The sequence below is a fragment of the Barbus barbus genome, assembly GCF_936440315.1.
Source record: "Barbus barbus genome assembly, chromosome: 40".
NCBI classification, from domain to species: Eukaryota; Metazoa; Chordata; class Actinopteri; order Cypriniformes; family Cyprinidae; genus Barbus; species Barbus barbus.
In genome coordinates, this window is record NC_136718.1 from 16,958,145 (window position 1) to 16,980,538 (window position 22,394).

The 22,394-nt window shown below is 36.8% G+C and overlaps 1 protein-coding gene across 1 annotated transcript in view; it reads left to right on the forward strand.

Moving 5' to 3' along the window:
* The window catches only part of LOC306860030 (peroxisomal membrane protein PEX14-like), a 72,977-nt gene that overhangs the window by 10,468 nt on the left and 40,115 nt on the right, over nucleotides 1-22,394 (forward strand). Inside the window, exon 3 of the mRNA XM_079401552.1 lies at nucleotides 16,941-17,025. Coding sequence (XP_079257678.1) covers nucleotides 16,941-17,025 — 85 coding nt within the window. The remainder of the gene's footprint in view (nucleotides 1-16,940; nucleotides 17,026-22,394) is intronic.

A 22,394-nucleotide genomic window follows, 5' to 3' on the forward strand; every position in this document is an offset into this window, starting at 1 on the left:
TCATTTGTTTTCGGCCTGACTCTATGACCCTAGTCTGAGTGACTGTGTTATTTAGCTTTTTTTTATTATTGTAGTTTCCACAACTGTAAATGGTTAGCTTTTCTTTATTGATGTTGGTAATATATATATATATATATATATATATGTATGTGTATTTATATTTATTTCTTTATTTCCTGGTTCTCTTTGAAAAGGCAGAGAAGATAAAGACGAGTGGCGCCCACATTTCTTTACATTGTGGTTTTGGTCTCATGTGTGCTGTTGGACCAGATTTCTGAAGCTTGTCTCTCTGAGGCCAAATTCAACAGATTTATGGCCGGACATCTTCCCACATGAAAAGCCCATTTCTTTTCTTTTAATTTTCTTCTTTGTGTGTGTGTGTGAGAGAGAATTTTGCTTTACAATCTGTTAAGGGCGTTTACTGTAGCAGATTTGCTTTCTTTTGATGTTTCTCTTGCCAAAATCATTTGACATTAGGTAAAGTCATAATTCAAATATATCAGCAAATAAATGGATCTCAGCATCAAAAGTTTAAGATATGTTTCCAAACATGTTATTAGGTTGCATCATAGTGACTGTCGCCTCCTAATGATTACTGTCAAGGTGCAACAGTGCAATGATGGTAACAGATGGTAATACCATGTTACTTGGATAGGTCCAGACATTTGAGACCATTTGTGGAATTATACATGAATATATAAATGTATTAAAATTAAAAGTTGTAAAACTTTGTTTATATTAGGTAGTTCATTAGGTAGTCTTTTTTTTGTTGTTGTTGAAGTAAATTAGTCATTTTATTCATCAAGGATGCATTAAATTGATCAACATTGACAGTTAAGACTATTATAATTTATTTTTAATGGTTTAAACAATTTACTGATTTTATACACCTGTTTTGTAAAATGTAAGCTTACAGTTTTATTAATAAGACATCTTGTCTTCCCCTGCACCGGAGCTGACACAATGGCGGACAGTTCACTCAGTGCGGGTCTAAGGTAAGATGGTCTTGTCAATCAACTCTCGTGGGAGCTGTCTGTACAGAACTACGTCATTCTGACAGGAATCTCAGAACAGGCTGATTTGAGAGGAGATTTTAAAATACTGGGTGGATTTTTATCATTATAGGATGGATGTGTACACACTTCCAACACACATTTTTGTACAAACAACTTGTAAAGTGAATTTTGCATTCGATGACCCCTTTAATAATCAAAAGCATCTCTAAATAATTTATTTTATTTAAAAAAAAAAACTATTTTATTTATTCCTTTTTTTCAGAAATACTGTGTGTGTAAATAAATTCTGGTAAATTTTCAGGTAAATATTCCTTAAATAGTGTTTTAATAATATATTTTTTAATGGTAGTAGTACTGTCAGTACATTAAGTAATGTATTTCTGTCACAGTTTCTTCAAGTTAAACCAAACTTTTATTTTGACGGGTTGCTGGGAAGACCTTTGAGTTTCTGTTTGTATATGATATGACGATAGTTTTTTTTTCTCTGAAGTAAAGTGCTCACAAAGTGACTCTCAGAGCAGTTCTAGAGATTGTTTATGTACTCGTATATGAGGTGGCAGAGGATGAAAACACAGCAAGCGTCTTCTGTGCTTCAGTATGTGTGTAGTAAACAAAACCTGTGTCTGAGCTATTTATTAACGCAGAGATATTCTGCGGTATACAGTAAATTCCGTTTTTATGACCGGATTCCTCAATTCCGTCCGCGTTTTCCACATCCAGGAGGTCATAGGACCCTACTTGTATGAGCTGCTTTTGTCTCTTTCATTAGTGTCCGAATGGCTGTAGTTCCTTAACTTCAACTGTAGTTTCTGACATCCTACATTTTGTACATACAGGTGACTCAAAGCTATCAGCTCAAGGAAAACAATTAAAATTGCCTGGGTCACCAGCGACTTTGGTTATTTGTCCGTTTCTCCCGATGACTGCCTATTTCATCAGAATGAGGCTTTGCCATTCTTCAGACACAAGATTTCATGTTAGTTTCGTGTTTGCCTGTATAAGCTAGTAATTAAAGTTCGTCTTCATTTTGACCGCAGAGAATGTTTGTTAGGAAATTGTGTTGACATCTAGCCTGTTAAACATTACAGTCTGTCTCATATTGTTCTCGAAGCCAAGATTTTCCAAGCTAAATACCACTTGCTTCATCTTACTTCCTTTTACGGGCTGTCAAAATGACTGAGAATGTCTCGAATTTAGGAAATTGTGGGTTATAGCCCATTAAATTCTCCAAGGTTCCTTAATTAAATCCTGTTTTATGATGTGCGTCTCTGTTTGTCAGCGTGTATTTCTCTCCGTCTGCTCCTTTTCCATGTGACTAGATTAATTTTGTATGACATAGTTTAACGTTACACTATCCTCCCTTCACATTGCTCAGTGACCTGATGAGGTAGGGCCGCACTGCCTGGGAATGCGCGGTTTATTTTCAGCACTTTCCTTCTGATGGCCGCAGTTTGCCAACTGCTTTGAAGGCAGGCTTTAATTGAACTCTTTGATTAGCCAGAAATCAATAAAACACGATTTATACAAAATCATGTAATAAATCAAATCTCTGCAAATATATTAATGCTAACAGAACGGCAAGTACAGATCTGTAATTTCTAGTTTTGCCATAGCCTGCCGAACTGTGTCATTATACGTTCGCCCGACATAATGATGGAAATATGACAGGATTTTAATTATAGCGTAGCCGTGTTTTTAAAGAGCATGGAAGGAGATCTGTGACACCAGTTTGGCTTGTGCTTTGTAATTACTTCCGTTTGATGTGAAGGTTCTCCTTGGCAGCAGATACGAAGAGTAGTATAGCATGTGATGGAAAGAGAGAGACTCGCCATATGACTGACGATCAGGTCGAATCAGCGACTGCCTTAACCCGTCACACGCACACGTCCCCCTCAGCCTCCAATGTCACTTTCAAGGCATAATTACTCCAAGTTGTGTTGATTAGTCTAAGAAGCAATTATGCCAGTTTTTCCGCTGCAAATGAGGAGACATGATGGCCCCCTGATTGACAGGAAACATCTCTGCTTTAAGTAAATGACTATGGTAATGCAGGTACAGAGAGCCTTTGATATGTCACCATCTTTCTCATTGCAGGCCCTGTCCCTGTGATTTTAATGAACAGGAGTGGGACTAAAGCCCTGTGTTTCTGACTCCCAGGATCTGTCAGGAGGGAGGACGGCACGCAGGACCGACCAGCAGGCAGCATTTCGTTTGGAAACGCCTAGCGCTGACAGTGGCTCCTCTGATTTCTGGGAGCGTTTGATCAAATGAATAAGGCAAAAAGGAAAAGAGCGTCTCCATGGTGCACTGCGAAAGCCAAATTTTTCTAGTTGTACCTCTTTGAAGTGCGCGATTATGTTTGGAAGTCTAGAAATCAGAGAAAAATGCAATGTAATTGACACATTGGGACTGTTCTTTATCTGCCTGCGCAGTAAGTTATTAGCTGTTAATTCATCTGCCAACTCCCCTGCAGCGCCCGTTATTTGTTTAAATGGAGGGATTCCCATGGTGCATTTGTAACTACACTGCTGAAATGCTCCTCTCTATAATTATTTAACATTACACGCTGACTTATAGTGGTTATCGGTGCTGGAATATTAACGTGGGAAGAGGCGAGGCTATTTAATCACGACTGAGACTTTGGGCCAGAGTTGTGTTTAGGAGCTCATGGGTTTGCTATGATCTGCTTTTGAATGCTGTGGCAAATGTTCATTTCCTTTCACAATAAAACTTCACATTTGGCCTGATTTGAAGGTGTTGGAATGGAAACATCTCTGCTCAATAAGACAGAAAGGCTTGTGGATGACCCTCTGATGGTCCCCTGGGACCCCTGCTTCTCATCCAGTAGATGGAAGATGTCAATGCTTTATTACAAGTGTACTTTTTTCTGCACAATGAGGTAGTCTACTTGTCTCTACTCCTCTCGAGTTCACACCATTGTATCTTACTCGACCAGCCTAGACTTGTTATTGTAAGAGTACGGTGATGTACGTCACTAAAGTTTAGTCTAGACCAGGGCTTTTAAACTGGGGTTAAGGGACCCACAGGGAACCACAAGGGAGTGCTATTTATTTTATTTATTCATTTGTTTGTTTATCGAACTTCAGTATAAAATATGAAATGCAAACATGCCGAATTACTGCAACATTGCTAATTTACATCCTTCCCTGCTTGAAAAAAAATACAAAACTCGTAATTGTATAAGTGTGTATTTATAAATTAATTATTATTATTATTTTGAAATAAATTGATAATTGTATAAATGTGAACTTGTTAAATATTTGTAAATATTTTTATCAATTATTATTGTTTATCTTTTATTTTTATATATATATATATATATATATATATATATATATATATATATATAACCAAATTTTTTTTTAAATATTACTTTTTTTTTATAATTGTGGAATTAAGATTTGTATTTATTAATTGCATGTTTTAGACAAGTTCTGGTAATATATTTAATTCGAGGCTACATTCTAAAGTGTAGTAAGTCTAGCAATTATTACAATTTTTGTGGTCTCACACAGTATAAATGCAGAAAAATAATCTTTGCATCAACAAGTTTGAAAACTCCTGACCTAGTGTACTTGGTGTAGTCTATTTTACTGTTGTTTAGTCTAGTCTGCTTTACTTCATTGTACTCCACTCCAGTGTACTGTAGCCTACTCTTGTCTACTGTGCTTTACTCCAGTGCTTACTACTATAGTTCTCTCCAGTGCACTGTACGGTACTCTAATCTACTCTAGTCTTCTTTGCTCTACTTTAACAGGATTCCCATACAAGCCTGCGTGCCGACACAGCCTTTTATACATTAATCCACACTTTTTATTCTTATTGTAGGTAGTCACTTTATGGATTAGTTCATAAACAGGATGCCCGCCCCTCGAATAACCTCCGCGGGCACACGCGCGTGTACCGCCGCATAAATGTAATAGAATCATTTGCACCAGCACTCTCAATCCCGCACTGTAATTTATGCGGATTGAATAAGTGCCGTATTGTGGAAAAGCGCAAGTGGACCAAACACTCATTTGTCACCTCTAATAAATGTTGGAATGTAAATTATGAAGTTATGCTTCAGATGTAAATGCACTTTGTTTCAGTCTCTTAATGCAGAGGCCCCCTCGCCAATACATTAAGAGAGTGAGTGAGGTCGGCCGAGAGAGAACATAAAAATTCAGTCTGTTTTCACAATCAATAATAAGCTCAAAAAGGCTCAGATGGAGGAACATTATGAAATATTTGAAGTCGACTTCATAAATTATTGCTGGAAAACTGGCATGTACACTAAAATGTAAATACATTAATGTTATTAATAATGAAGTGACTAATAGTTCTATCAAGACTGTAATAGCTGTTTAATAGAACGTGACAGCAAGAATATATTGCACTTCGCTCTCTGAGATGGGACGGCGTGGGACATTTATCAGCGCTCGTTCAAATACACTATTTTGATTATTTTGTTCAACTAATTGCCCGCCCCCCTTCAAACCCAACATCTTGCTCCCTCAAAGGGAAAAAACGAGTAATAGATATTAATTAATACGTGTCAGTTTTAACCAGTTTGATGAAAAATAATGTAGAGAAGATGCTAATAGGCTTCTTGTTTCTCTCTGTGTGGCGCTGGGAGATTACAGCTTTAACAAGGCAATCAGGGATCAGTTATTATGGCATATAAAAGTTCTTATAGAGTGAATGAGCTCTGTAAACGTACAGGAAGTTGCGGAAAAAACGGCAATAAGACACGATAGAAAATTATAGCATCGAAGAACTCAAAAAATAGCAGTTGAAGTTGGGTATTTAATATAAGGGTGTATAGGCACCTGTTGCTGCCCCTTTTGTGAGCACTAGGGGCTGCTGGAGACTGTATTATAGATCTGTACCTGCTTCTCTCAAAGTAAATCCCCTCTGAGGGCCTGTAACTATGCATTTTATAGGTCTCAAAAGGGCAAAGGCGCTGCTTGAACTTGCTTATATAAAATCGCAGTTGCCTCTGGGCTCTAGTAAGAGCAGTATTGTTCATGACGAGTCTTTGCCATGCCGACGGAGTCAGGTGTGCTGTACAATCCACAAAATACTTCACTGTCCGTCTGAGGACTCGCATGTATCCATGTAAACCACCGTTTTTATTCTTTGTATATCAACAGGAGCTCAATCTTAGATTAGTGCTGTATTATTAACACTTCTTACAAGTCAGACAAACAGCAAGAAACAGGAACCCGCATGTATCTGCTAGCTGCTGGCAGCCCTGCCAAACACCTGGACCAGCGGCCCGAGGGCTTTAAGTGTTGTGACAACAAGAGAATGGCAGACAGGCCTAAACACTCAGGATAGGCGGCAAGTGTGGCACATGTCACCGTTTTGGGTGGGCTGCCTGGTTAGACAGCGGCGGTCACTTCTGCGGAGAAGCTGGTCGTGAAAGAGTTGGGGAGAGGTGAGAGTTGTCAGCAGCCTTTTTGTGTAATGTTAATTAAATGACTTGCTTCCATTGTTGCTATATTTTCTTCTAGCTGAAAATGAGGTTGTCTGAAACTCATTTACTCATTCTCATTTTGATTCAAAAGCTGTATGACTTTCTTTCTAGGATCACAAAAGAATGTACTGTTTATTTTTTACCCATGCAATTACAGTAAATGGGCAATGAAGAATTCAGAAAGTCAAAAGTGAAAGGAAATTATAACATTGCAGAAGAATTTTATTTTAAAAAAATGCAGTTCTTTTCAACTTTCATTTCATCAAAGTGTCCTAAAAAAAGTAGATCAACTGTTTTAATATTAAGAAATAATATAAAAAAATGCTTCTTGAGCAACAAATCAGCATATTGGATTGATTTCTGAAAGAACATGTGACACTGAAGACTGGAGTAATGACTGCTGAGAATTCAGTTTTGCATTACAGGAATAAATAGCATTTTCATATAGCTAACATTATTATTATTTAACAAGACTTATTTTAAATTATAATATAATTATTTTGTTTTTTTGAACAAATAAATGCAGCCTTGGTGAGCATAAATGCAGCCTTGGTGACTTCTTTCAAAAACGACCCTGGCTCTCAACTTTTGAATGGTAGTGTTTTTGTAAAACAGATTTTTGAATTCTGATTCAATAAGCTGTATGCAAAGCTGTTGGAAAAAAAAAAATTCTTCACATCATGTGATTTTTGCCTTAACTATAAACGTAACAATGTCCAATTTGTGAATAAATTATGAATGAGTTCACAAAAGTCTCCCACATATATCCCACAGAAGAAATAAAGAAGACATACAAGTTTAGAACAGCATGAGGGGGGAAATAATGACAATTTTAGATTTGCATGAACTATTCCTTTAAAGGAGTTGGGGAGAGAGCAAGAGAGAAGGACAACAGTCCCGTGGGAGTCAGCGGAGAGGTATTGTCATGTGTTTTTCTCAGTCAAGGTCGGCAGGAAATGTCAGAGCAGGTGTGTGTCTGTCAGTGAGTGGCCTGCCAGCACAGCCCCTGGGCTCCAACACGCCATGCTGTGACACTGGAGCAGGACTCGCACACACACACACACACACGTCTGGATCCTCATGCCCCATAAAGCCATTGCGGGTCACCTCCGGGCACAGCAAAGACTCACGTAGAGTCTCACGTATTGGGCACATATTGCATCTGATACTGCAACAAAGCAATTTTAGATTGCAATAACCCATGTATTCACAACTGTTTTTAAAGGAATATTTCACTCAAAAATGAAAACTCTGCCATAATTTACCCTCACCCTGTCTGTGTTTTTGTTTTTTTAAATGCAGTGCGTCAGTGAGGTTCAGTATTGTTTTAAACTCCACTGACTTTAATTGTTTGGACAAAACCATTCTGTCTTTTGTGTTCCACAGAAGAAAGAAAGTCATACATGTTTTGAAAGACACAAGAATGAAAATTCTGTCATTTATTTAATTTGGGGTGAACTATCCCTTTAAGGTGTGTCTATATGAAACATTCCTTTGAAAGCCAGTCTGATCTGTCAATCTTGTTTGAACTTTTGCGTGTGATCAGATCCCTGCTTGTTCATTCCATTTGTTTTTTGGTGTTTTTCATGGTTATTGTTGCTTGGGCAGGGTCAAGAGGGTTTTTACGCAAGCTGAACTGATTTATATGCAGGTTTGAGAACAGGTCTGGGTGGCACAAATCGTACCGCAGACATGCTTTGGGCAATTATGCAGTAAAACCTGTACATTCTGGCTGAACCTTTAGAAATGTACGATTATTCTCGCAGACAGGCATTTCTCAGATTCTGTGGCTTCAGTTGAGTAACAGCAATTCTCCATGTGAGTCAACAAGCATAAATCACTCTGCCACAATTTTATTTTCTACCCCATTCCAAACCATTTTGCAAGAAAAACAAAACTTTTCTTTTTTTTTTCTCCAATGCAATTTCAGTCACTATGATAATTAAAATGTTCCAGTTTGTTTGGATGCACTAAATTAAAACTGGAAACCTGAAGTGTTTTTTATTAGCTTTCCGTGCTGCTGTGGTTTGAAGAAGATTTAATCTCATTGGTGGATTAAACACCTATTGCTTTTCTCCACCATGTGACCCTATTTGTGGTCTGAGTATCTCTTTAAATGCAAGCTCCATTGTCATCTAATCGTTCCTGACAGCTCTGACTATCACACAGCCTGGGAGGCCTGTTGTTGCGGAACTTCCTTTTGAAGCCAGTAGATGGTGGTATTCATCTTCTGAGATGTACCCAGAGAGCCGTGGGAGGCCAGGTTGCCCTGTCTTTGTCTCTTTCCTTGTCTGATCTTACTTCTTTAAACTTTCTCTGCCTTTTACCTCCTTATACAAACTGCATCTTCCCTACTATGTGTTTTGGTTTTACTTGACGCACCATTGTATGCTCAACATCCAGTTGTTTCCATCTCCGCCACCCTCAGAGTAATTTAGAGGAGGGTCATCGAGCAAAAGGGTCACACCACCACCAATTCTTCACCTTTTTGAAGACTGCAAAATTGTTGATCCGCAACATGCAATAAGCATCTCGAGCTATTGAATGCAAGCCGTCGTGAGATGATAATGTCACCGGAATGTCACAATCTGTCTGCCGGTGGCGTGGCCGTCCTCTTTCAGTGTCATATTGTGCTTATGCCTAATCAACTAACCAGCAGCAAGCACCATTCCCGTTTAATTGTCAACGTACTATTATGTCTATTAGCTAGTTTAATGTGAGAGATGTTGGCACAAAATTGTACACTTTGATTTTGTGTGTATGTATGTATGTATGTATGTATGTATGTATGTATGTATGTGTGTGATTATGGGTAGGTGGGCGTCTGAAGCAGAGAGGGAAGACACTTGTCAGGGTTATGGCAGTCGTAGCTGACAAGAAGGCTCTTCCTTCGTCTCCATAAACCCAGCATTGTGCGGTTTGGACACGAGTGCGGCATTGTTGCCATTGGTGCTGTTTTCATTTTGCTTCAATTAGCTAATTGGATGTGAAGGGTGGTAGTGTCTCTGAAAATGAAGGACAAGGATCCAGCGTCGGGTTTAAGACCGCCTTTGTGTTTATCTATGAGCCAGATCGCAATGTGTTATTAGGATGTGCCACTAAGTCATGATAGGCTCCTATTAATTTGTGCTCCATTTCCTTTAGATTGTCTTGAAATCGGATGTTTTGTTTTTTTCCCTCAGGTTTTGGTGTGTGTGTGTGTGTGTGTGTGTGTGTGTGTTTACGCACTGCTCATTTGCAACTCGGGGACATTTTGCACGGCCTGTCACCGAATGTCATCATTGACTGTAAAAGTAGAGAAAAAAAATGCCTCAAATTACAGGAAAGCAGCACTGCATTAAAGAACAAAGAGGATCGATGGCAGTACATTAAACTTTATACAATTGGGGGGGAATCAACTAATTAAAATTGATTACTCTTGCTTTGTAAAAGTGTTTCTGAATTAAATTATTGTATGAAAACATTTTGACCAATTGTGGAGCTGAGGAAGTATCCATTACTGGATTACTGCTGGAATATTTGCGGTGAGCCGGGCTAAGTACAGTGGGTTTTTTTTTTTTTTTCTTTCCCCTCTCACTGCCGAGTCCAGGGGCCACAGTTTCATCTTTCTGTCTCTTTCTCTCTCATACACACATTTCACTTTTTTTCCTCCTCCGTAGATTGTCTAAAAACAATGACAAAAAACGTGTAATCATTTTTAAGCTATAGTTGACTTTTAGACCTCAAGATTACGGTTTATTTTATTAAGTGTTATTATTTATTAAGCAATATTAAATTAAATAACTGCTGATTTTTATTTTTATTTTTTGGCACAAAATCACTTTAAATCAGCCATATGAACAATTCTGCTTTATAATTAAAACCTCTAGTATACACATTTCACACTTTTAAAATATGTTTTTGTGAAGAATGTCCGAAATGACTGTAAAAAAACAAAAAAAAAAACCCTCAAGATGTGCAAGTCTTAAGAAAAATTATTAAGCATGTTGTCAACTCTGTAGGCATAGGAAAGGAGATTACGTTAAATGAACATCCCAAAACGGTCTTTTTGTCAAATCTTTTTAGTATCTTTTAGCTATGTGAAAAAGCTTTATATCGAACACCTCGGTGAGCTGGCGAAGTGTGTCGGATGTGTAATTCTGGCACCACAGCCGCTTTTCTCATTAGCGGAAACAAATGATCACATGTGAAAGCTGGACATATCTCCCAACAGTTAATAATAACGATTAAGATAAATTTGCCCCACATTAACAGAAATGTTTCCAGCAAATGCTCTGCTTTACCGTGTTCTATTGATTTACATGTTAAGAGGAAATATTTCAGGTCTGTAATCGAAAGTATTGAGTACTAGTTAGGCTAGTGTTACAGATTAGCCTGGGCTGAATGAGGCAAGTTGCTGGCAGATGTCTGTTTAATGAGCACATATGCATCTGTATGTGTTCAAATGTGTGTCGGTGCTGCCATAAACCTGTGAAAAGGCTGACTTTATCAATTTGTGTGTGCGTTTTAATATTTGAATTTCTTAACATTAGGCTTAAAAAACATTCTGGTTCATTAGAAGTTTTAAATTTATTCATGCATTCATAATATTTCTTTATATTATAATATGGTGCTATATTTTAGTTTTGTTCTTTTCAGTCCCAGTCTCTCCTGTGAGAGTGAAATGCATGATATGCTGTTGATAACTAATAATGTTTTACATGATTTCCACAATCCTGGAAATGTCATGGAAATTCATAAGTGTAGTTTTAGTTATTTTTAGCCTAATTCTGAAGTGTTTATTTGGCTGAAATTTGGCTTTGAGTTTATATAAATCATCAGAAATAACTGGAACAGTCATGAAAAAAATGTGGGAACCCTGGATTCTGAATCTTGTCTAGAAGGCTTTATATCATACTTATTTTCAAACCTTTGTAGATCACATAACAAAACTCTCAGCTGTCCTTTTCTCTGCTATTGTATCCATTGTATTTTTTAGTTTTGCTTTGATGTTAAAATTCGTTGTGACCTTTTAAGTCGTCAAAGTTCAGAACATTCATAAAAAAATTGCCTCCACCGTGATTTGAATATCAGCACTGTAATCGCGGGTCTCTGCGCTCAATCCACTCGCAACACATGGAAAATGTGTCGCTCTACTTTGTCATCAGTAATGGCTCTTTTTGCATATATCCATTTATCACGAATGTGACCTTTTGAAAGTGCATTTGGTTGCATAAGGAAGATGGGTATAACTGACTGAGATATTCCCTTTTCATGCACTTTTTTTCAGTGGTTCAAAGTCGTAAACAGACCGCACAGTTATGACGAAGACCGATCGGAGTGACTGCTAAGATTTTTGTGATTATGTTGGGGGGCAGGCAGAACATTTTAAAGGGATAGTTCACCCAAAAATAAAAATTCTGTCATCGTTTACTCACCATCGTGGTGTTCCAAAGCGGTGCGGATTTCTTTTTTTCTTTGGAAAACAAAAGAAAATATTTTGAAAAATGATTTTTTTTGATTGTTTGTTTCAGACCACACTGACTTTTATTCCATGTTTAATTTTTTTTCTTCTTTAAAACATCTACTTTGTTCTGCAGAAGAAACCGGTTTGAAATGGAATTTTTATTTTTAGGTGAACTACACTTTTAAGGGCAGCCATAGAAGATCAAATCTGATCTGAAAGCAAAAATGGGCTAAAACGCTGCTTTATGAAGGATGGTAAAGGTTTATTGGTGTATGTAATGTCTGTGTCGTGTGGGTGTGGAGTTGATCAGAATTGATTTCATACTGCTGTTTTAGATGAACTCTCGCTCTCTCGTGCACACACGGTTCATGCTCGACTGTTCTCAGTGGGCTCTCCTCGATAAACGTGGTTTAAAGCGGAAGTTGTCATAATTAGAAGGGCATTTTAAGATCTAATTATAAAAGATTAAAAACACCATTTTGTGCATTAACCCATCAGGAGTTGAAAGGAATGACTGCATGGAAACCCACGTTGCAATTTCAGAGAGTCGGAGCGCTTAAAGCGTCTTAGATATCCATCTATGTCATGGAAACATTCACGAGAGAGGTTAATTAATATAGAAAGTTGACTACCATCTCTTTCTCCCTCTCTCTTCTTCTGAAACCATTGTTTTGTAGGAATCTGAGACCAACCTAACACAATTGGATCAGTGTGTATTAGGCCTTTATTATATCAGGGGTGCTTCTTCACAAATGTACAGGGCAATTTGAAATGAATTGATTCACGCTGAGACTGGATCCCCAGACCTGCTAATGATTTCCTTTTAGCTTCCTTTACCCTTTCCTTTTAAGTGCCAACTGATGGCCCCCACCTTCTGCTGCTGTAGATCTTGTACTTTCTTACGGAGCAGTCATTAATGTCAACAGTCCTGCAGCCTAACATCAGACTCGTGTACAGTTAGACACGCATTTTAGTCTATAACTTTATTTCATGTCTTTACATGGCCCTCTTCAAAGTTGATGCGTGATTTGGGCCTAAAGGACCTACAGGGTAAAAGTCTTTGTTGATTTTGCTTTATTTTCTAATAGAAATAACCACCACAATACTTTTCTAAATGCTGTTTGTTGCTGCGCACAACAATTTTTTGCCTGATTATGCTTTCGACAAATGCATTGACAAAGAATTTGAAGAAATTTAATATTTAAATTATTTTATATTTTGTTGCAAATTTATTTAAAACTGGATAAAATCTGTTATCGATTACAAACAGCACATTTTTTGTTGTTCGAGGTGTCTCGTGTTAATAGAAAATCAAAAATGTTAATAGAAAATCAAAATGAATTAAAAAATAATGATATATATATATAAAATATTATTTTATTTTTATGTAAAAAAAAATATTTGTTTGCGCACTTTTGACATCTTTGACCACTCGTAATGTTAGAATAAAATCTTTTTTCCTCCATCTACAACTTATTTAATCGTTTGACTTAATATTTTATTTAAATGTGTGTTGCCTTGAGCAAAAGTGTATTTCCCTGTTTGACCTGTTTGCTAAGGAAGTCTTCCTTCTCATATCTGCTAGTTAAATAGCAAATATAAAACTTCCTCTTTGATTTTTACAGTTTAGAATTTATTTCTTATGAACTATGCTTTTAAAAAAGGAAAACTAAATCATCTGATCAGAATTCACTGGTTATTCTTAGAGGGATTTTTAGGGCAAAAGTAAGATAAATTCAGGTCCTTTTTGACATTAACGTGACTGTCAAGATGTGGTGATTTATCTAAATTCATCCTGTTCTACAGACCAGATATTGAAATTTTAACTTGTTTAACAGAGGCTAACATGAAGAAAGCATCATACGAGGTTGGCTCTAAAAATTTGGCTTCCCTAATGGGACATTTATGTTTCCTTCCCGATCAATATCATCACGTTACGGGGGAACGACCACCTCCTCCAAATTTAAGGCGAGCGTGAGGCAAAAGTGCCCTGTTAAAACTCGGTCCGATCCAAACTCAATAACCGACACGGCACGATTTGCAAGACCTTGTCCAGTCATCATGTTCACGGCAGGCATGTCTCCAGACGTGGCCCTTAATGTTGCTTGGCCCCTATGATTGAGTTTTCACCACTTTTTAGGTTGCACCTGACACTTGATCATTCATCTCATTTGTAAAGATTATTGGTTAGAACAGGGAGCACTTTCCGTGCATTAGCAATTTTAGCCTTACAAGAAACACTAGAAAATAATGGTTGATTAACAAAGAGTATTTACTGGTATTCAGCAAAGAAACACGCACCCACCTTTTTAATTTGAGTTAATATTTTGCTTGCCAACCCAAATGTGCCTTGTACTGACATGCAGTGATACAGCTCTCCCCTTTAAAAGCACAATCGCATGCTGCTACCTTATACGACAACAAGGGTGATCTATACGTCAATAAGTAGACAAGACTAAAATCTGTGCAATGTGGTTATAATTGATTGAGATGTCTGGGTGGAACTTGCATAAAGCAGCCGTGTCATCTGCAAAGAAAAGCACTTTTCTTCTCCCTAAAGAACAGATGTAACACTCTTGAAAAATAAATGGACATCGCCCTCATTTGTTATCCCACTTTGATCCCATCTTTTAGAGAAGTGTTTACAAGAATGCCGTGCCCCTTCCATCCAAGTAAAAGCTAGTCTCAATCACAAAAAGGAGTTGTATTTCAAGCCGAGGAGCCATGATTTTGACCCCTTTGTCTTTATAATCTTAAATGAAACATCACCGCGCTTTTTTTTTTTTTTTTTTTTTTTTGTATGCTGGCGGTGACTCAATTGAGTTTTTTTCTTTTCCTGTAAAATGTGATGTACTGTACGCGTAACGTGCCTGACATTGTTTTTGTGCAGTGAATAAAGAAATTGATGGTTTATGCAGTTTACGTGGTGTTTATAGAGCGGGAAAGAGCGTTTCTGGATTGTAAAAGGCTCTTATTGTGTCATTGTACAACATCTCAAAAACCTCATCCATTCAGATACTAATTTTAACTTGCGATTCAGGTTTGAAGACTTCCCAGAACTGAGCTGAACTTGTTCATTTATGAAGTGGGAGTGTTTTAGTGTGTTTGAGTATGTGGACTTTGCCATTTCTTGTCATTAAGTTTCTAGGTGACTAAATGTACTATGCCTTAAGCTTATATATAGCATTCTCATAAATAATAGGTTCCCGTGGCACAAATGGCACCAAAAATGAGAGACATTTTGTTTTAATTTACGTTTTGTTTTAATGATTTTGATTCTTTGTTTTTGTTTTTACATTTTAGGCCAAGTTATTTTTGCATAATGCAATATATAAATGTGTTATTGAACTTATAGGTTAAAAATCATTTTGCATATTGAGATTTTAATAAGTTCAGTCATTAAAAGTTTTAACAAATTATTGGTGTGAAACAATGGCATGTACAAACGGTTTTAAAATGGCAAAATAAACAGTTTGACAAATGGATAACAAAGTGTTTTTATTGATGGTTAGAAAAAATACCCCCTTTTAAACATAAAAAGGTTAACTCCTGACACTAATATAGAGATCCAGAAATTTCCTTACCCTTTGGGTAACAACTTTGCAAAGATCATGTTACCGTAAAATGTTGTCCCTGATGTGTTCTGAAACCAGGTGTGACTAAGGTTGCGTTCTTTGCAGACTAATATATATATATATATATATATATATATATATATATATATATATATATATATATTTGAAGACCAATGTGGCCTGCCTACTTGCTTATTCCAATTATCAGAATCATAATCTCATGCCGTTCCCTAAATCGGCAGTGCCCCCCTTTTCGTCTTCCTCCTTCATCCAACAAAGTCAAAGTTGCTCCCCATAAATTTAAGCTGAAATCAATATGATGTGTTTTTGAAAGGAAAACCAGGTCCCCGACTCACTCTGTCTTGATTTGTCGCCGCAGAATTATACAGCTGGCCCGACTATTACACATTCTTCTCAGCCTATTTTCAAAATGCAATCCTTTTGGATTGAAACAGGTCTTTAGTATATGCAATGCATTACCTAAAACGGATTACCACAGACAGCGCTCTCAATCACTTTTTATCTTTTGCCGCTTAAAGAAAAAGAACAGTAATCAAAACCTTTCAGCCTATTAGAGGGATGACTTTTACAATTGAATCACAGGGACCACAGGTGCGATAACGAGGCGGTTCAGCTTTATCCTTGAGTGTGCGTTTCCCCCCTATCTCCAGATGTTATTTCATGTTTATCTGTTCTTTAAAAGCACCACTTCAGAGCCCGCACTTCAAATTCATACCATAATGGTGTTTGAGGAGGAGACCCTTTTTTAATTCTAGGAGAAGCAAGCTAAAGTGGCAGATCAAGGTGCATCTCGAAGGAAAACGCGATGGAATCGATGGGAGCGGCGCTGCACTTCCGACTACACATGTTCTGATGATATTTAATTTTCTAGTGCATTAACACTCAGTCATTACAACATGCAGCCTAGGTGATTTGATCATAATGCATTTTCTTCTTTAAGAATCGCTGAAGTTTTTAGCCAGGTATTGTGCCGTTATTAGATACAGATGGGCACTTCAGCATTAAGTATAGATTTTCAGTCTCTGCTCACTTAAGGCTAGGAGTTTGTCTTAAAGAGGATAATGGCAAATTAAACTCCATACCCCATTTGTTCAGCAAACCTTGATGGGATAATTTTATAACTGCTGATTCACTCATTTCCTAGATTTATCTCTAAAGTGATTTGGTGGTCTGGCCTCCATATACTTATTGGGAGGGGGAGGGCTATTTTATAAGTTCCTGTTGTTGGCTGATGATATACCTTGGGGAGTTGGAAATGTGCAATAATTCAGCCGCCTTGCAAGAATTCCTGATTCTTTCTCTCATTTCCAGTGAACTTCATTTACTGATGACTTTCTATTACACTGAGCTCATTTCACGCTGCAAATATAAGATGTTTTTGTTTTTTGCTCTCTTCGCAGATTGCCACGGCAGTCAAGTTTCTACAAAACCAGCATGTTCGTCAAAGCCCCCTGGCAACCAGAAAAGCGTTCTTGAAGAAAAAAGGTGAGCGTTATCAGCATGTTCCAAAACCTAATGTAAAACGTTACATTTTTACAGGCGGAATGGATACTTTCCATTGACTTTGACAAGATTTTGACCTTAAATTTAACCGAATGCTTTCGTTATTCATTTCAAACATGAGTGGAATCGGCGTAGCAAAGAAAGCTTTTTTTGTAGTGTTAAGTTAAAAGGACAGTTTGCCCCAAAATTAGAATTTTTTAAACATCCTCTGTAGAACGCAAAAAGAGAAGCTGTGAAGAATGTTCACGCTGCTCTTTTTACTTTCATTTACAATGAAAAGTAAAGGAGGACTGATGCTGTTGAGCTCCAAAATGGACAAAAAAAGCAACGTAAGTAAATCATTAAAGAAGTATGACACTATTTCAAGTTTCAAGTTGTTTTGTGACAATGGCAGAAATTTAAATTGATAATCAATGTTTGACAGCCGTGGTCATCATCTACGTAAAGAGCAGCTTGTACATTCTGCTATATGTGTTTGACAGAAGAAAGAAAGGTTTCGGGAGAGTAAATAATGACACAACTGTCATTTTTTTGGATGAACTATCCCTTTAAAGACAGATCAGCTTTAGGAGCAGAATGTAGTCCAGTGGACTTTAGCCTAAGATGTTCATGGGATGAGATCATTTGCTTTTAAGGGTCAGAGGACGAGGCCATTGTTACATGCCCTGGAGGGTCAGGTAAGGGTCGATCGGGCTGCAGAGAGCTTGATCCCAGCTGTGTGGATAAATGACCTATTAGTTGGGACGCTGCTTTGGGATCCAGAAAATTAATATTGACAAACCCTCCTGCACTTTCAATGGAATTGTCAATTATGCTACCTCCTAGCATTTTAAAGCTTTTACTTAATTTAGCTGTTATCATAAATATTAAAGCACTGGAATGCATTGGAAAGTTTTATCGACCAGAGAAGTAACGTGTTGTGAGCATACATATGCATTCACTCTAAATTCAGAGCAGTTTAGGTATCAATCAATATGTGTGTTTGATGCATAACCCACCACTACCTCTCCTATAGCACAAACCCCTTTCAGATCAGATCACCGGCCTGAGTGTGTCCTGGATAGAAATCAATCCGTATGCTGTATTTTGATCTTTTTCGAGAGATTTTTTTTTAAAAGCCAGCACTGAAATGACATTGTGATGTTTTAGTGAATCACTTTGGGGGCGGCAGTGATGGAAATCGAGAAGCACAATGTAATCTGTCTCACTTTATAGCTTATTTGAGTGTTTTGCAAGCAGGTCTTAAAACTTTAAAATCAGTCACATAAAATAACGATCAGTTCGGCGCTGAAATGCATATTTTTTCAAATAAAATATAGTCCTTCACAAAGGTCAGATTAGTTTTATCTTGATTACATTTAAGTTTAGCAAGGTCAGCACTGTCCTTTATAATGTGATAACTCATCTGTCTTTGCACGCTATTGATAATTTTGATAATTGATAAGCTCTTATTTAAAATGAAATTTGTTCTGTCGGGACTAATTAATGGTAAAGGCAGGTGGATTTGGCCTACGATGGTGCTAGTAGAGCAGCAGAGGAAAGCGAGCCTAATAGCTCCATGACCGGTGTAGGTAACTGGAGATAAAATCCATAGTTGCCGGCTGCTGTTGTTCACATCAGTGGCCTATTATGATGTCTCAATATCTTTAGCATTTTTCTCGGTCAGTGCTTCTCGTTAGCAGTAGATCGGCTTCATTTATAATTCACAGCTGGGTTATGTGGCTTAATATGCTGTATGTTTATGATGAAATTTGGTTCTTTTGAATTTGAATGTGAAATTGTATCCAGATCCAGGGATTTGCAGGTTTTGAGCGATACGCATTGTATTTGTGTTTTGTAACAAACGTGTTTGGAGGATTTCTCAAAGGGGCCTACTGGTACATTAAGTATTAATATGCCAGTGTGCCATAATAGTCAAACCCCCATGCCAACTAAAAGTCAGTAGTGTTCAATGGGTCCCTGTAATCCACATGAACACAACATTTCATTATGCTTTACATATACAATTCCCTCTCTTCAACATACAGTATGACTAACTAAATAAAAATGTATTTATTTATAATAAATATGTTCAGAGATGGAGAGGTCGGAATGAATTAATGAATATATAAGTAAATTTATTATATATAATAATAATAATAATAATAATATATAATATAATATAAATCATTAACCTATATTATTTATTAAAAAAATTAAAATTAACGAATTTATAAAAAATCTCAAATTAACGAACATATAAAGAAATATTATATATATATATATATATAAAATTATAGAAATAACATTTACAGTGGATTTCAGAAGTCTTGAACTCATACTTTTCTAAATGCATTTAAATTGCTATTTTTTTATTGTATTTTATCAGCATAACATTTTGAGGAAAAAAATGAACATGAATTTTAATATTTATTACTATTTGATGTGTCCTTTTTTTTTTTTTTTTTTTTTTTTTTTTTTTTTTTTTGCTTTAATGCTATTCAAGCTGCAAGAATTTCCCAAGGTCATGTAAATCCTGATGTTCACACACTTTTGGACCCTATGTGTTTGTATTATTTATAATTCTTACTTACATGTATCTGTTTTGTATGTGTGTATAATGTATATTTAGATTGACTTTGACCTCTCCTAACAGTGAAAGCAGGTTGTAATGGGGAGCATGGTGAACTCGGGACTATCATGGCAATGTGCCCCCAGGGTGTGTTTGAACATCAATAGATCTATTGCTGGAAGACTCAGCCTCGTGCTATTGCTATTCTAATTTGATGTTGTATTTTTTATGCAGACATTTGGAGATCTTCGAACGAGGACACTATTTCCAGGTCACTAGCCTTTTAATTACCGACCCTTGTAACCGAGAGGTTATTGATAGAACTCAAAGCACACAGCTGTTTACAACCACAGCCGACGAGTTATCAACGCTTCAAGTTTCATTTCTTTCGTTTCCTCTGCTCGCTCATGCAATTTTGGGTGGGACGCAGCTGCTTACACCCCGAGGATGACTTTGCTGCGATATTGCCGCTTGTCAGGTAGTTATGAAAATATGCTAAACATTTGAATAGACAACTATTCAATATCCTCTCAATGGACGTTCCCGATGGGACGATCAGACCATCAATCAGACGGCTTAATTAAGCCAGTATGATATGGGAATGATTTGTGCGTAGGTACAGTTCATAATGCCTGTTGTTAAGGACGGCTTTTGAATTAAAGTCACAATGACCCTTTTGTTTTAATTGTGGATCACAATCAGCAACCTTTTGTCACCATGCAAACGGTTTTTCGTTTTGCCTAGTCCCTCAAATGGCAGGCTTTAAAGTGAGCCGTCTGTAAATTTGCATGTGCTGGAAAATCGTCTTGTGTCAGCACGGAGCCATTTCTACTGAGCCTCACCTTCAACAATGTAATTATGTCACAATGTTGTATCACTCTGAAAGCAACTCGTGCAATTTGAAGGGTAGGAGGGAGACTAATCTAGAAGCAAAGTGCTGAGTAATCTTAAGCCAATTTCTCCTTATTAAATTTCTCCTGAAATTTACCATTTTCCCAGTGCCCTGCTGAGCTCACAGAAGCAATTTTAACGCACTGCTCTGTGTTGTTTTTGCAGTGTTTTCCATGCCATTCCTGGAGTTTGCTCGAAAGTTTAATTTGATTAATGTCATTTATATAAAAGCGTGCCTTAAACACGCTAGCCGAAATGACGGATCAGTGGTTATGAAGGTGACCTTTAATTTTCACAGTTTATGTCTAATACCTATTAATTATGGCAAGGTCATTGTAATAACTGCTAAATGCAGGGACAAATTCTTCAATAGCAATTGTTGATGTATTCATCTTGATTATGTTTGTCTGTAATCCACACTGTAGTTTTTCATTAAACCATTTGTGCTTCGTTTTATCTTACACTGCATTTCATATGCAAATACAGCTTTTGCCACTGATAAATGCTTTACAACGGTTTTTCCCAATGTTTTTTTTTGTCTTGTATATGTACAGTAAGCCTCAAGTACCCCTTCGTCAACCCCAAACCAGAAATGTGTTCCTTTTTAACTCTCATTATACTGGATATAATTTAGCATTATCTTTAATATTATTAAAGCGGCATTATTACTATGAGTCACTTTTAAACTAAAAGCAATCAATACTGTGGGTGAAAAATAGATTCATCCAGTTGCTTCCAAGCAAACTGAAGCAGTATGAGGAATATAGGCTAGAATCTGTTATTTTATAACTGCATTTAGTTTGATATTGGTTGGTTTTATAGCTTGAGACGTTTGATGGGATGAAAATAGGAAAGAGCGGTGTATTGTTGTGGAGTGTGAGATGAGTAAAGAGCACTGTTGGAGAAATTGACCTCCATCCACACAAATTGCCTACATGCAATTATGTTTTATTTCCTTAAAATATAACTACAAAAGGTACCTAAAATTGCTTAAATGTAGATTTTTAAATTATCTATAAATTAAAAAGTCATATAAATGGTATGCATTAAACTGTATGTATGTGCATGTATTTATCCACATTTATTTATTTGGATTTTTTTGTCTTTATTTCATAGGACATGATAATTTATAACTATACAAGCTGTTACCAACAGAAAATTACATTTAAAAAGTATTTTAATTAATTTTAAAAATACATTTTTATGTTTTTTTATATTTTTTATTTTTATTTAAATATATATTTTAAGCTTTGATGCCTTTTATTTCTGAGAAGAGGGAAAGAGGGGACCAGGACCAGGACCAGGAAAAGACATCAAGGACTTGTAATTAAATTGTAATGTAATTTCTGTTTACATGTTAAACAAAACAACATTTAGCATGAGTTATATCTCTAAGGTGGTGTTGTTGATCTGTCTGTCAAGATTTAAGTAAATGAGAGGAGCATTATGGACGTTAAAAAGATCAGAGATCAGATTTCAGGTCAGGTCATCTCCCCAAACAAAGACACCTAAATATACATCCATCTTTATCTCTAAAGCAGTTTAATGTCATATTTATGTAAATATTTTCCAGTTTTGCTCTATATTAACAGTGAGAAATGTCAAAGCCCCCATAAAATAAAACAATACCATCTTCTGGTGGAGTGGGGAGTTAAATTGGATTTCTGCAGCAAGCAGCCATAGTGGCGGGCAGCTGATGAAGGGGAAAATAGGAAGCACTTTGATTACATGTTGCAGCGTCTTTACACAACAATCTCTCCTACACGTATTATTTACATGCTGTTATGCTCTAATCCGCGCTGAAGGATACCTCCATGATTTCCACCCCTTTCTCTCTCTCTCAGTATTTCTGTCTTCCTCTCTTTTCAAGGGGAATGTGATTGGTCTCGGTAAGCATTCAGAGATTTGT